This window comes from Dryobates pubescens, chromosome Z (assembly GCF_014839835.1).
Source record: "Dryobates pubescens isolate bDryPub1 chromosome Z, bDryPub1.pri, whole genome shotgun sequence".
Classification (NCBI taxonomy): Eukaryota; Metazoa; Chordata; class Aves; order Piciformes; family Picidae; genus Dryobates; species Dryobates pubescens.
The window spans coordinates 111,275,725-111,291,877 of NC_071657.1; the positions used below are offsets into that span (position 1 = coordinate 111,275,725).

At 38.3% G+C, this 16,153-nt stretch overlaps 1 protein-coding gene across 1 annotated transcript in view; it reads right to left on the bottom strand.

Annotated features, from left to right (window-relative positions):
• SEMA3A (semaphorin 3A) overlaps nt 1-16,153 on the bottom strand; it is a 166,331-nt gene that overhangs the window by 87,842 nt on the left and 62,336 nt on the right. Inside the window, exon 4 of the mRNA XM_054178150.1 lies at nt 9,437-9,556. Within this exon, the coding sequence (XP_054034125.1) occupies nt 9,437-9,556 (120 nt within the window). The remainder of the gene's footprint in view (nt 1-9,436; nt 9,557-16,153) is intronic.

Here is a 16,153-nt window from a genome sequence, read left to right on the forward strand (position 1 = left end):
AGATATGGACTCAAAAAGCAAGACATAGCATGTGGTGTAAATGAAAATCCACACAGTCTGCATGTACATATGTGCATGCTCCACTCTGCAAATTTGCTTCCATGGAGGTCTCTTTCTATCTCAGTCTTTTTTTTTCTCCTCCCCTCCAGTAGCATAAACAAAAGTTTTCCCACAGTTCTGAGACTCATTTCTTTGAACCTAATGAATATGTCGACTGGCTTTAGTTTCTTATTCATGGAAGTCATTCAGCTGTGGCACACTGTATACAGTTCTCCACTGTAATCAACCAGCATTTCTCAGCCACAGAAGGCGAAAACCATGTACAGTGAAGGAACAATGGTCTTCTCAGTTATCCCACTGGAAGTATGTTAGCACGTAGATTCCTCTCATTAGGAGGCAGGAGGTTCAAATTTGACACTATCATTCACATTAGACTCTTTTTGCAATAAGAAAAATTTAAAAAATAAATCTGTGTTAGCAATTTGTATAGAGTTGGGTTTTTTCCAGCAGCGGCAGAGAATATGCTGAATCTTGCAACTATCAAGCTTCGTTTTGTGCCATTGTGTCTCTCCAGTGATCAGGTTAGAACCACAGAAACATCTGTGTTCCTACAGACCATATTCTTAGCAGTTCTTTGTCATCAAGGAATTTTTCAATTAAAACCAAACTGTAGTGTGCTAGAACATGACTTCCATTTCTAATTTCTTTGAAACACATATGTAAAGTAATATGGTTTTGGCACTGTGGTTTTTTGTCTGGTAGGGTTTTGGTTTTTTTTAACTTCCCCCCTCCCCCAGTTTAAAAATAATCCAGGAGGTCTCCCATAGCAATTTGTATATGTTTATCAAGTCCTAAACAAAAGCTACTCGCTGGACTGATCAGATTTGAATAATAACAGGGGGTTCATTAGAAATTTCTGCTGTGCAACAAATGGACTTAATGATTGTAAATTCCATGTATTTGTTCCTCTTCTTATACCTCTCCTCTGTATGGCTTTCCAAAGAACCATACTTCCATTTTCCCTAAACCATTTAAGGCTGTAAACTGAGAAATAAAGGTGAAGAAATAAAATAGCCAACCACACTGTTTTGACTTTGTGATAGTTTAAAGCTTGATTTCATTTCCTGCATGTACATGTTCAGTTTAAAAATCTCAGAGTGAACCTCAGATATAATTACTTACTTTCTGTCACTTTAGATATAAACAAATTTCAGATTGCTTAGGTGTAATTATGAAATATGCAAGGGTAAGCCTGAATGCACTAAATAACAGCTGAAAACCTACAATGTTCACATTTCCTGTAACCATTAAAGAACAATCCCTTTGTTAAATACTTTCCTTCAAAAATGATATTTGTACTGCATCCAAATTTAAGATACTGAGCCAAATCCTACTTGCAATATAGGATATATTATTATCTGGAATAGGCCTATTCTAACAAACATAGCTTTACATTGGTAAACAGAAAATCAAATGGATGAAGACGTTGTCAAATGTTCACCTGTGATAAAGATATCTTAATTGAATATGTTAGGATAATGAACATTAACAACAAATTAAAATTATTATATTTTAATTGTGTGATTCACATCAAAATTTAGCATGCATTATAATTTTAATTTGAAAAGCAATCCTTATCTTGTTAAAAATAGGTATTTGGGAGAGAAAAAAAAAATCTTTCGAAGTTTTTATCTTCAGTGTCTCACGTTGCCACAGATGAAGTATCTGTAGCAGCTGTTTAGACTTTCGCAACAATGTGGGTTAAGGAAGATGTCAGCCATTGCTGTTGTGTGTGCTATTCAGCTGAAGGAAGTTTACCTCAAAGTAAACTATTCCAACAACTAAATTATTGCATAAAGCCTAATCATCCTACTTTAAAGCATCCACCCTACATATAAATTTTTATTGTAATTATATTTTGCTTGAGGATATACAGGATGACATTTTGGAAAATCTGAGTTTTCCTAGTTTAACGTTTTTAGCAAACCGAATGTTCCAAACACAGCTAAAGTCAAAGGAGATCTGCAGTGTATTCAAAGACAGGTCTTCATAAATAGTAGCATGTAACCCTCAACCTGGTTGAGCCCTTGGTTTATAAAGGGCTTTAGGATTTTTGTTTGTTTCAAAAGATCTTTTAAATGGGAATCAAGTAGCATCTTTATTGTGACCATCTAATTCTTTATCAAGAGGTAATGCCACACAGCAAGAGGTGCCAATTGGTACATACCACTCAGCCTGTAGGAAACTCTTCTCTATTATGGTGCTTAAAAATTATGCAGAGCTTCTAAACAGCTTTATCTTAATTTCCTTTCAGAAATATTTGTCACACCTTACCAGAACAAGTGGCTTGCTTAGGCTGTCTTATGAGGAAAGGCTGCCATATTCTCTGTCCCTTCCCGTACTCCTCTTGTAAATATTGTCTCCAGGTCATTGGAAAGTTTCCATATTACATCCCTTCCAACAAATGTCATAGTGAATTATGGCTTGGACAAAAAAATAAATTACATGCTATATATAGCTCCCGGTAACTGTATATAAAATACATCTTTCCAAAATACTAGGAAGGTTATAGCTATGCCAAGGTTTATCCTTTTAAACAATTGGAGCTAAATTGTGTATGTGTGAAAAGTCTGATTTTATGCAAAGAATTTTCACACAGGGTAGCCTAAGGGACTGGAAACTGATGTCATGTGGAGGAGGAATCAAGCACCTTTATTTTGAGATTTTGGCTACTGACCCTGTGAGATGTCTGGATAGATATGACCCTAACACTGACACCTAACATGTTACCTCTGCAGACATCAGCCTATCTAAAAAGTCCAGTAGCTGTTGTTTTTTTGGTTTGTTGAAACAAGGTGAATCAGTGAATCATATCAACATTTAAAGTCACAAAACCTTCCCCCCTCCCCCCCACCCCCCCGTGGCAAAACCACCCAGGCAATTGAAAGAGGTGCTCTAAAAGGTCCTTACACTGTACCTAAGCTAGGGATCTGGTTATTCAGTTTTATTTTCAAGTGCTACAGTAATAGGATATCTAGTGGTTTAAAGGGTTAAGACATCTCTGAACTAATACAGACTGTTACGATCTGTAAATTAGATCTCTTATTGGAATGCCTTTGTGATTACTGTGATGCTTAGAACTATTATATCACAACTAATAATCCTATTGCTCACATAGAAGAAATTAGGATCTTCCTTTAACACTAGCTTTTTACTTCATATTTTGTCTATGTATTTAGTAAGCATATAAATGCCATAAAAAGGCATATCTAGTTAGATGGAAAACAAATTAGCCTGAAGTGGTTCTTAACTTAAAAAATAATTTGCTCAAATTTTTCACTTAAAACACGCAGGTCAGAATCCTAACTGATGCAAACTGACACAGCTCCACTGTCTTCAATGAAGTTCAGCCAATTCATGCCACATCTGCTACTACTGAAGTCAATGTTTCACCCCAAATTTTATATTAGATAATGAAACACAACATGTTTTCTACCAGCAGTAGCACTGGTCCTTCGAGTAACGCATGCTTTCAAAGTCATTCTCTTAGGGTAAAAAAAAAAATGCACTTCCATCACTATATACATATATAATATATACAGACATATATACGAACAGACAAAAAAGACAGATGCATAAATGTATCAGAACAGGATGTCCATTACTTAGAAAATGCACTCTAGACCTCTTCTAATGTGAAGTACAGAAGGGATAAAAAAAAAAAAAAATGTGGAAAGTATAATTCAGCAAAACTTTATGAGCTGAACCAAAGATTTTTAAAATACAGAGTCCGGAAAAAGTAAATATGTTACAGGTGGTAGCGCTATAGAACTTCATATGCAATAACCAAATGTTTTATGTACATCATAAATCTGATCTAAATTTAGAGTTTCTTTATTGATTAAGAATGAGAAATAACCTGCAAGCAAAGTGATCCCAGATCTTTCTAGTTCCTCTAGCTAAAAAGGAGTTTTAATCTGTTGACCAATGACAAGAAATTCAGAATTGGTGACAATAAAAGAAGCAGGGTTAGTTCTTCAGACAGTGTCTATTGATTTACCTCTCTTGGAGAAACCCTGATGTATTCCTGCTGAGGATCTGGCAAACAATTTTGTACAGCTCTTGCAACACTTAGATAAGTGTTAAAAATAGGGCATTCTCTACACCTCCACCTGTATGTAGGGGTTTAGTACATGGGAAATCCTGTTCTTTCCTAAACAGGACTGTTCCCTGCTGGGTCACACAAACTACCCCAAAGGGACCCCTGGGAAAAGGGAGCAGGACTCCTTCCCCCTGCTCAGGCATGTACAGGCAGGTGCATTCTGCATCCTGTTGTGATTTTCCAGTGGCTTAATGCAACTCTGTGTCTCCCTGCAGTTGGATTTCTTCCTTTCAAACACTGATCTGACTTGTGTAACTTTGCAGCTATTATGTACATTCCTACACATCCAATCCTCCTTCCTCAGAATTCAGTGGGAGCCAAACACAGCTTTACTAATTGCTTTCTTGTTTTGTTTGGTAACTGGCTTCTTGTATTACACCATGTGATGTTGCCTAACCTTTGATCCCGTAAGTTTTGTAGGTGTCTGTGTTGTGCCATCTCACCTAAACTTAGGCTCATACAATACAAAAGTCTGTATATCACAGCATCACAGAACATTCGAGGCTGGAAGGGACATCCAGAGATCATCTAGTCCAACACCCCTGCCAAAGCAGGATCACGCAGGGCAGTCTGCACAGGGTCTTGAGCACAAGCCCTATGAGGAGAGGCTGAGCGAGCTGGGATTGTTTAGCCTGGAGAAGAGGAGGCTCAGGGGAGACCTTATTGCTCTCTACAACTACCTCAAAGGTGGCTGTAGCCACGAAGGGGTTGGTCTCTTCTCCCAGGCAACCAGCACCAGAACAAGAGGACACAGTCTCAAGATGAGCCAGGGGAAGCTTAGGCTCAAGGTAAGGAGAAAGTTCTTCACTGAGAGAGTCATTAGCCATTGGAATGGGCTGCCCAGGGAGGTGGTGGAGTCACCACCCCTAGAGGTGTTCAAGAGGGGACTGGACATGGCCCTTGGTGCCATGGTTTAGTCATGAGGGCTGTAGTGACAGGTTGGACTTGATGATCTTTAAGGTCTCTTTCCACTTTGGTGATTCTGTGATTCTGTGAATGCATCTAGGTGGGGTTTGAAAGCCTCCAGAGAAGGAGACTCCACATCCTCTCTGGGCAGCCTCCTCCAGGACTCTGTCACCCTCACTGTAAAGAATGTTTCTCCTCATGTTGAGGTGAAATCTTCTATGCTCAAGTTTAAGCCTGTTGTTCCTTGAGCAGCTCCTGCTCATCTCACTCCCCACTTCATCTTCCCAAAGCAGCTCCTGCTCCCTCTACACCATCCTCCACCCTGCCTAAACAGTTCCTGCTCCACCATCACCATTTTGCACCCTTCCCACAGCCAGGGGCAAGACCCTCAACCAGCCAAGACACCACACAGAGGAGCTCAGCCACACTAAGGAGGCCCAGCCAGCACCCATGGATGATAGTGAATGGACCATCAGCTCTTTTCCTATCGAACCGGGGGGCCACCAGGCCCCCCGGCCTTTGTTGTCACCACCACCATCACCCAGTGTGTACCCCAGGGACTCACCAGTGATGAGAGGAGGATCCGCCAGCCCAGGTGGGCTCAGCTTGAGGCCTCTGCCTTTCATGGCAGGGGATTAAAAAGGGGATTTGGTGGGGAGGGCAAAGTGGCCACACCTGGGGTGGGAGGAGACTCCGACAGAGCCCAGGTGCTCTGGAATTTGAGGGGGAAAAGGGGAAAAAGGGGGAAAATGGGGTGGAAAAGGGGTAGAATGTGAAACCAGTGTTATTGAGAAAGAATGGAGATTAAAATAATAATCAAATATGAATTGTTGACTTTTAGTGATTGCTAGATGCTTAACATGGCTACTTTCAGGATGTTCCACTACTCTTGGATATTAGACAATTTATTGACAAACCCAAACATGATTTTGACAGGCAAATATTAAGTTCAATAAACAAAAAACCCCAAGCACCTTCTGCTAAGGTAATTGTATAGCATCCAGTTTGCACCATTCAGTGAAAGCACGAATACATAGCCTCTCCAATGGATGATCTCAAGATTTAAATAAGCCTCTTCTCAGGTATTTTCTGTGTATACACATACTATGTTCTCTCTAAATTTTTTCTTTCTTGCTTATTCATGGCTTGTGTGCTTAAATCTGTTCAAATATTAACTTCGTTCTTCTCTCTAAATACCGCGGTTATACACTTCCACATCTGGAATGGATTTAAGTGAAGATTAGTCTGCTTTACTCCTTAGACTGCAGTGTAATTCACAACATACTAGGTTGTATACATTTGTGCATATCACTTTTAATCAGATGCACAGCATGCTTTTCATATCCTTTTACCTTTTTATTATTATTTCTGATACTGTACTTCATCAAACTCAATTAGACCTGCCTAGTTTCATCACTAGAAATGGTTTTCTTCAAGTATGGAATGGGGCTGCAATATGCTGCTTCATATTGAAGAGATACTCAACAGATATAACAATTCGTATTTCCATTACTTTATGACTGTCATGCAAGGTGGTTTATTTCCTTTCCCCAGTCATAAAAATGGAACCATATTCCAGGATCCTGAAGCCTATTCCAACTGCTTTTGGTGCATCACTTGCAACTCTTTTCTTTTAAATTTCTCTTCTCCAACCTCTTCAATTTGGCACACAGCAATTTTCACTCCTCCGTCAGACTCAGGCAGGTGGGTTATATTCAGAGCTCATATAAACAAGTAATCATATTAAACAGTAGGTACATTCCCTGACTGTTCCCCTAATCAGTTCACATTTACCTCTCTAAGTGCTTGAAAAATAAATAAGCAGATGGTGAAGTCAGTTAATTTTCCACAAGTGTTGTGTCAGAAAATGAATCTTCAGGAAATGTTTTAGATAGCAATTTTTTAACTCAAAATCAACCACTTGCCTTTGCTTATACTTTTTACCTTTTTTAGTATGCTAGGGAGGTATAAACTATACATGATACAGAAGCAGTGGCCCTTTGACACATCCAGTGCTGCTGTCTGACATGACAACATAAACCATCTGGCTCTCACAGATGCAGAGGTGCAGAGGTACAGGGGTTACTATTGCATCCCCCACCCATTCATGATGTCTCTAATAGCTACTGTCAATCAAGCCCCCTTCTCTTCCCAATCTCCAGGAGAAGATGCACATTTGAAACTTTTGGCTAGGTAGTAAGGGAAGAAAAGGAGCAGGCTTTAGCTGAGAGTCAGACTAGATTATTTTTTCACAGCAAATCTAATAAATTCATTTATTCATTTGATTTTTGCCTTTGCAAGGGACAGAACCCAGGATGGCTGTCAGTTTGTCAAAGCCTGAGAAGAGGTGGGTACTTCTGCATCCTACTTGCCCTGCTTTCTTTCTGCATGGGCAGGTCTGGGCTGAGAAGCCAGCGAGTCTTCCTGCACTACTGTCCAGAAGATACAGAAACTTGTGCTACTAGAAGGCCAGGTGAAGATGACTTCATTGTTAGCTTAGGGATGAAAAAGAAATCAAAAGCTAAGTGTCTGCGGAAGTTCAGTTAAACATACTTCTGACTTCCCTGGTTTGCAAAGATGAAATCAAGGGTCAAGAGCATGATTCATTCATAGGGGAATTACCAAACTTAGTGCATAAATGACCAAAACGCAACAATTTAGATTTTCTTAATAGCTAGGCTCTGCTAGAAAGAAGGTAAAACAAACATCCTCTTTCAGCTCCAGGGTCAAACTCAAAACTTTCATTGACTCAAGACTTTCAAAATCCAGAATGATAAACCAAGGGTGGATCTGGCCTCTCATCTCTGATCATCCTTGCTATAAATCCTTGATAAAGTGTGTGTTAGTTTTATGGTACAGTCATAAAACGGCTAAATGTAGAAGTAAATGACCTCATAGCAGCTATCTCTCTGCAGAGAGATTCACTTGGCAGATTGCCAAGAATTGATTGACACACATCTTACGGAACTACAGTTAATTAATACGTGTACCAATTCCCAAATGGATCTCAGGAAGCAGAGAATCTGTTTAATGCAGTAAGCAATGACATACTGTGTGTGGTCAAGAGACAATCATTAATTGCCAAGAATGCATTCTGGAATAAAGCATTAAGAATATGAGAAAAAAACATTTCTACTTTGCAGCTCCTTTATCCCTTCAAAACCTTATGCTTAGTACATAGTAAAGACTCATGTTTCAAATATCAAAAGACAATTTTATAGGGAAAAATTGTCTCACTCAAAAGGTTTGTTAATTTTTCCTCTGAAGAAATTCTGATTTTTAAATAACTGCATCCTCATTCATTTAACAATGATGTATTTATTTTCAGGGAAATCTGCAAACCTGAATTGCAAAACCATAATCTAACTTGAAAGAGTTCTTCGACGATCACAGAAGCTACAATAACACAACTATGGATTCACCAGTAAAACATATCCATAAACCAATGACTGCTGAAAAAAAACAAACACAGAGAGTCTGGCTGCTATACTACAACAGTCCACAGAGCAATACTAAGGTAAGCAAGCCTGAAAATGAAGTAAAGTGAACAAATTTATACTACATACTTAACAGGAAAATGGAAGATTTACTTTTCTGACAAGGAAAAATATTGCAAAGGAACACAGAAATATTTTAGTAGCATTATTAGCCAGGAAAGCCAGCATAGATTGCACTGCTTTCTGCGAATGATACTGTTTTTACCAGGGAAGACCATGCTTACCTATTTAGTTATGATGAACACTGACAAAACAATACAAAATCTACCGCAAGACTTCTGCAACACTAAGCAAAAATTGACAAGTTTCAGATTTTTAAAAATAGGGGAAAGAGAGAGGAAAAGTGATTAATTGTTTCACTAAAAATTAAGGAAACAAAACCTAGGTCAGATATGAAAATCTGTCAGTGTGTTAGAACAAATCTGAGAAGTGGGATTTATGAATGTGTGACACTATTGCAATTCCAAAGTGGGAGAAATCACCCTGGGTGTCATTGTACTGACTGGTATGAGATTAACAGACAGAGCTGGCCCCAGAATAAACACACAGGCTCAACTACCCCTCTTATAGTTAGTAGCTGTCCCAACCGAAAAACAGTGAGTGCTTTTTAACTTCATGGACCAGGTAGAATGGGCTTACTCATATTTATTTAAGCCCCTGAAAGAAAAGATGATAGGTAGAGAAAAAAAGTACAGAATCTGCTGTGATTTATCAATCAGCACATCAGCACCTGATTCAGGAGCAAGTCTTACCAAATCTTCTCACCGAACCACAGAAAATGATGAGTGCATTTTGTGGGAAGAAATCAAGGCTAAACACCAATAAAGATTAGGAAGAGCAAAAAGAAAAACATTGGTTTAAGATAATTTACCTCTGGATGACTTCCAACTTCAATATAGGTGCAGACTGGATGAAAAGCCCCTGTTCCACAAGCGTACAAGTGGGTTTGGTTGTAAGCCTTAAGCACCTTGATGAAATTAGCACATTCTCTCTGCAAAGAAAAGGGGGGGAAAATTTATCCACAGAGCTAATTCAGTGATTATGACTAATGGGAGCTCTTCTGTGTTAAGGATGCATGGCTGAATTAGATTTTAAAAGTGTGATTATTTCAGGCTGTTTATAGGCTTGTTTATTGCTAAGCATTTAATGAATAGCTTGATTTAGGTTCTCATTTAAATATCTTTAGCGCTCATTTAATAAAGCAGCCACCTCTAAATAAAAGACTACTGAAAAAATATTTCCCAATTTTTGTTTCAGACATGCTTCATCTTTGTAATTTATGCTATTGCCATGTTTGTAAGACAAAACGCATTTACAGAAATGTGTCAGAATGAAATAATGAAGAAAAATGGACCAACTGTTTGCTTGTACTCAATTAAGTAACAATTAGAAGAAAGACAGGCCAGATGGAAGACATGATGAGAAACAAATCATTGATAGAACATTTCTAACAATATGAATGCTGCCTCACTCCCATTATCTGTGTCTAGGGGACAGTTTTACAAAGATGAATACATATGCTAAACTTTAATGCAATTATTGACAGCCCCTAGAATGTAAGCTTTGCAAGACCTGGACTTTACATTTTCTACCTAAGTAAATTATCTATCCTGAGAAATTCTAGTTTTCTGTAATCAAAAATATAATAACAACACTAGCAGTCCCTATTACAAACATTATCTGTTGCCTGTTGACAAAAATGTCATTATTTACACCAAATAACTTATTTATCCTTTTCCCGATTACTTAATATTTTTATTTCAATCAGGTCTAGCAATTAAAAGAAATAATGAGTCCACTGACACAATTAGAAATAATGCATTTCAAATAGGAGAAAAATAAGAACATCGAAATAAACATTTGTGTTTAAAGTTAAGGAAACTTTGCTATGCATATTTGGTAACTTTTGAGGGAGACCACTCAGCTGTACCTCCCTAAGGGAATGAAGGCCCATGGAAATATTACCTGAGTTTCCACCTCCACAGAAATCTCATTGGCATCATCAGTCTCTGTAACTTGCTTATTAATTAAACCAGTTACTCACAAACACAAAATGATGGCCTTACCAGGAAAACATGCATGCAGTTTGAGGCACGTCTTATGCCACCACAAGGAAAAGTAACAAATTTGCCACGTTAAAATAATGATTCCCTGCCTAACACATAGGACTGTACTGAAATTGCTCTTCCAATTTTTTTTTTTTTAAATTTTGTTTGCATAACAGATAATGCATCCAGAGAAAATTATAGACTCTTACTACATCCTTGACTAACAGCTGATCATTTATCTTTCCAAATGAGATGGAAGAGAAAACATAAAGATAGTTAAGGTAATCCAACAGGAAATTGAAAGAAATAGAGATGGATGTTACTACAGGTTTCTCTTAATCTTCCCATTCTGACCTTTCTTAACAAAAACACACACAATTTCTGTGCATACATATTCTTTCTCTCACACATGTATAAACATAAACATACATTTATTATATGTATCCACAGAGTGCTTTCCACTGTCACAGTGGTACTAAGCAAATACCTGGCATAAATCATCAAAACTACAGTACACGTTTCAATATTTTTCTTAATGTTGTTGTCCTTTGTTCCTTTTAATAGAAGAAATATGGGAAACTGTGTTAACAATTCAAGGCTTGCAAGAGTAAAAATGGGCAAACACTGTAAATTCATGCAGCATTTAAAATTAACAAAACGGAAACTTTCTTAAATTCTGATATTCTGTGTTTTAGATGGAGCATCTGACTTTAACTCTGCATATTTTAAAACTGACCAATCATTTGTGTACAATTAAATAATTCCTAATTCTCTCACTTAGACTCATAGAATCACTAAGACTGGAAAAAGACTTTTAAGATCATCGAGTCCACTCATAACCCAACTACCATGACCATTAAAACATGTCCTGAAGCACCACATCTACACTCTTCTTCAGAAGTTCCAGGAGTGGCAACTCCACCATCTCCCTGGGCAGCCTGTTCCAATACCTCATCACTCTCCTCCCCTGGCACAATTTAAACCCATTTCCTCTCATCCTGTCACTGGTTACTTAATAGAACTTGCTCTTCTTAGAGTTGTATCTGGCCAAATTTAATCACACCACTGTACCAGTAGGACTGCACTTTTCCCTTCTCTGGTTTGATGTGCCATGATTTTAAAAATATTGTTGTGGTCTACTACAATACTTTACTAAATCTTTCAAAAACTGCTTACCTGAAGAACACAAATGTTAGAGGCTAGTGGACATACACCTCTGCAAGATGCTGTGAGTATATGGGCTAGACCCACAGAATCAAAGCAGACTGTGCTTATCTCAGAGGAGTCATTCTGATTTACAGCAACATGCCACCTGTGACTCCATATGCACTCACTAAATAATGTTCAGCTACTTATTTATAATATACAGCAAGAAGGTATTAGATAGCTAATACTTTAAAGGTGAGATGGGAAACCCTACTTAATTAGCCTGCGGTGAGGGAGGGAAGAATTAACTCTATCATAGCCATATTTTAGTTTGATGCGTTCAGGATTGATAATAGTGTAACTGCATTAATATCAGTAAAGTTACTCTGGATTTATAATATATTTCCAAAAGCAGATTTGGTTTAGTCATCTTCTGCTTTTAAGCTTTCCTTAATTCCCTATACAACATGATTTTTACCATAGATGTCTGAGAAATACACAACCTGCTTAAACAAAGGGGAAAGTAAATAACTACAGCAATAAACCTTTGACTATGACAAATACATTTATATAACATTTAAAGTTCCCACTCCAGTTCAGGCTGCTCTTATAGCTTCCTTGTGTTTTATAGTTGCATAAAGGAACCATTAAGGTCTATCCAGTAAATTCTCATACACCTCCCTAACAGATTAGGTTTCTTCATATATTTCACATGACTGTAAAAAAATAAATAAAGAGGGGTATTAAACTACAATAAATGACATCAAAGAAAAGTTACAGCTCTGATTTAAGCCCTTGTCAACTCAGGAAGTTCAAAGTGAAGTTTTAGCCCTGCCTGGGAGATGATGCTATTCTCCCTGAAACAATAGCAACAGGAACATTGATTTAAATCACAGAGTAATGAGATTCCTTCCTTTTATCTAATTTTGCTCAAGTACAGCTGCACAGATACAGCAGCATGTGTAGAATTGCTGTACCTGTGTGTTTGAAATTCTAAAGTTGTCAAAAGTTTTCTTCGAGATGGTGAATATTAGGTTTTTATGGTTTATTCAGTTTTGCAACAAAAAAGCTTCCTATAAATCTGTAACTTTAACAGCTTTGAATGATTTTCTCAGACTATAAATCTCAACACATGTGTATGACAAAGAAGATATTCTGATCAAGAAAAGTGTGTGTGCATTGAACGCAGTTTGGGTCTGCCACTACATGAGGCTTTGGAGACAGATGCTCATTTTCAATTTCTGTTTCCTCATTCCTGCCCTCACAACAAGATCACTACAATGGCATTCAGGTACCACCAGTTGTGAAACCTGGCAGACAGCTCTGCTGGTCCCAATACCAGTGGCTATGTCAACCTGACTACAAAGCAACTTCCCAACCCCCTTGGCTAGAGGGCCTGGAATGACTTAGGTGTCCCCCACTTGACAGCACAGGATTACAGGACCACAGGATGTTAGGAGTTGGAAGGGACCTCTGGAGATCATTGAGTCCAACCCCCCTGCCAGAGCAGGACCATAATCTAGCACAGGTCCCACATGAATGCATGCAGATGGGTCTTGAAAGTCTCTGGAGAAGGAGACCTCACAACCTCTCTGAGGAGCCTGTTTCAGTGCTCTGTGACCCTCACAGTAAAGAAGTTCCTCCTTGTGTTGAGGTGGAACCTCCTGTGCTGTAGTTTATATCCATTGCCTTTTGTCCTATCACAGGGTGCAACTGAGAAGAGCCTTCCTTCTTGACACCCAGTCCTCATATATTTATATACATTCATTAGATCCACTTTCAGTCTTCTCCTCTCCAGACTAAAAAGCCCCAGGTCTCTCAGCCTCTCCCCATAGGGTATGTGTTCCAGTGCCTTAATCATTCTTGTAGCCTTCTGTTGGACTGTCTCAAGTAGATCCCTGTCCCTCTTGAACTGGGAAGTCCAGAACTGGACACAATATTCCAGGTGAGGCCTCATTAGGGCAGAGTAGAGGGGGAGGAGAACCTCCCTCAATCCGCTGGTCATACTTTTCTTAATGCAACCCAGGATACCATTGGCTTTCTTGGCCACAGTAGCATCTCTCCATGCCAGACCACCAGGTCAATGCTATTTTTAGTGTGAAGGTCTGTGCCAGAAGAAAAATCATTTCACTACATGATATCAGAATGCAAAGCACCAGAAAAGAGACAAAGGCAGTAAAAGAAATACAGTATCTTGATAAAACAGAGCAGAGGAAAAAAACTACCTACTGGAGGAGAAGGAAGTAACCAAGAGCCAGAAGGTGTGAGGAACAAATCATCAGGGTACTTAAAACACTGTGCTTCCAATTGAGTTCAATACCTTTGTAGGTATTTTCACTTTCCCCAGGAAAGGAATGTTATTTAAAGGGAACATCTTCTGGACATATCCATTTCCTTTGAACATTGGTCTTTGCCAAGTAAAAGAGCTCAAGGAAGAAAGATAAGATTTTTTACAATTGTTTCTCACGTGGAAATCATGTTGGTTTTTTTCATCTGTGAAAACAGAGTGATGTGGGAGTTTAAAATACCTGTAGCTTAATAATGTGAATGAAAATGAATGCAAGATTTAAAAAATTCTCCCTAGGCAAGAAAGCAGCACTTGGATGGGTTATGAAAAGAATTTTTTTAAAAAAGAGGAGCACTGGAATCACCATAGGAAATCACTATAAATTATTCAACCTAGTAATCCTGTTCATTATAATTAGTAGCTTAATATTAGGACTTTTTTCTTGTCTGTATAAAACTAAACACCAGTTTATACCCTGAAACTCGAGTTTATGTATATATACATACAGTGGAAAGCAGAATCAATTTCATATGGTATAGAATGACTGAGGTAAATATTCAAAGATAAAATTAGGAATTAGGTACATCATGTAAGTGCTTCAGCAGTCTTCCAAACCCTCATTCATTTATCCTGCTTACCCCTGGAGAGGATTAATCTTCATTTATATGTCTATAAATGGTGTAAGATTTCCCCAAGAACTGTAGGTTCTGCCTTTGGTCTCATACAGAAGTACCTCTGTCTTAAAATTCAAGTAGCTATGTCCCTGCATCATGTCTGAGAATTTTAGCATAGCCTGTGAGATCGTCTTCTCTCTGTCCTGGAAGAGAGAACTTCTTTAGAGAGCTACCTTTTTATGCTTTTATAGTGCAACTGATGGATCTGCTTCTGCAAACAGTCCTGTGATGGTATGATTGACAATACCCTCCAAAGAAATGGTTCATGCCTTGTCCTGGTCCTGCCATGTGCAGCAGCTGAAGCACTCACAGGGCACAATCCAATTTGTTTCTTGGCTTGAAGGAATAAGGACCATATCCCTCAAAAAAGCACAATCAGACACTACAGACTTTCCTGAGGTTAGTTTGGAATACAAGGACATGAGGACATCTGTTCTACCTTTCGTACAGTACTGAGAGGTGCATTTGTCTGCCTGGAGGGATAAGTGCCCCAGAAGTTTACTAGGGATTCCTGAGTAACAAAGAGGTTTTAACTTCAGGTAGTAAATTAGTAGGTGTTTATGCTTCCTCTAAACTTGACTAAGGAGGTTATGGGGTTCAGATCCTCAGCTCTAGGCTGATGGTTTATTGAAATTAAAGCGGCTAAAATCATTTGCATTGTACTATGGCAAAGCAGCCAAAGCACCAACCTCTGCAAATTCTGCTGTACTATATTCCTACATTTAGAACAAGTCACCTACATTCTGAGTGTGAACTGAAGTACAATAGGTCTGGTATGTCTGGACAGAGATCTTAACTCTAAAATTCCATCCCAAATAATATATATTATCTATAAGTGCAGAGGGCCTGCCTTGAGAAGAACATAAAGTGTTAATCAAGTTTTCCAGAAGGGCACCCACTATATGGAGAGCAATATGTCTGACTTACTAACCAAACATGCACATCTATTTTTGAAGAGTTTTCTAATATTTATATATCAAACTGGTAGAAGGGCTTATGCAGAGAGAGATCAGCCTGAAAAAATAAATCGCAAAGAAAATGTCTGCAACCAAAAGCATAGGAGCCAAATGCAGAAAGATTGAAAAACAAACACGACAGCTATGTAACACTGATTAGACTGTGTTATGCAGACTTTTCCCGGACAGTTACAAAAATAAAGTCCGTCCATCTGTCAAAACATCTGCTCTGCATATGAAAATTAAAACAGAATTTAGGTGGGTTTTATGAGTTTCCAGTAATTATCTCTTCTGCAGAAATCTGGAACTTACATCTTTCAATCTGGATTACTGATGCAGCAAATATTTTTTAATGACATCTTTTTGAAGAGGAAATTAAAGGGTAAGTCCCTGTGATCAACTAATATCCAGAATTTTCTCCGTATTTAAGAAAGCTGTTTGTTGTTGTGGGTTTTTTTAACCAACACTGATGCCTCT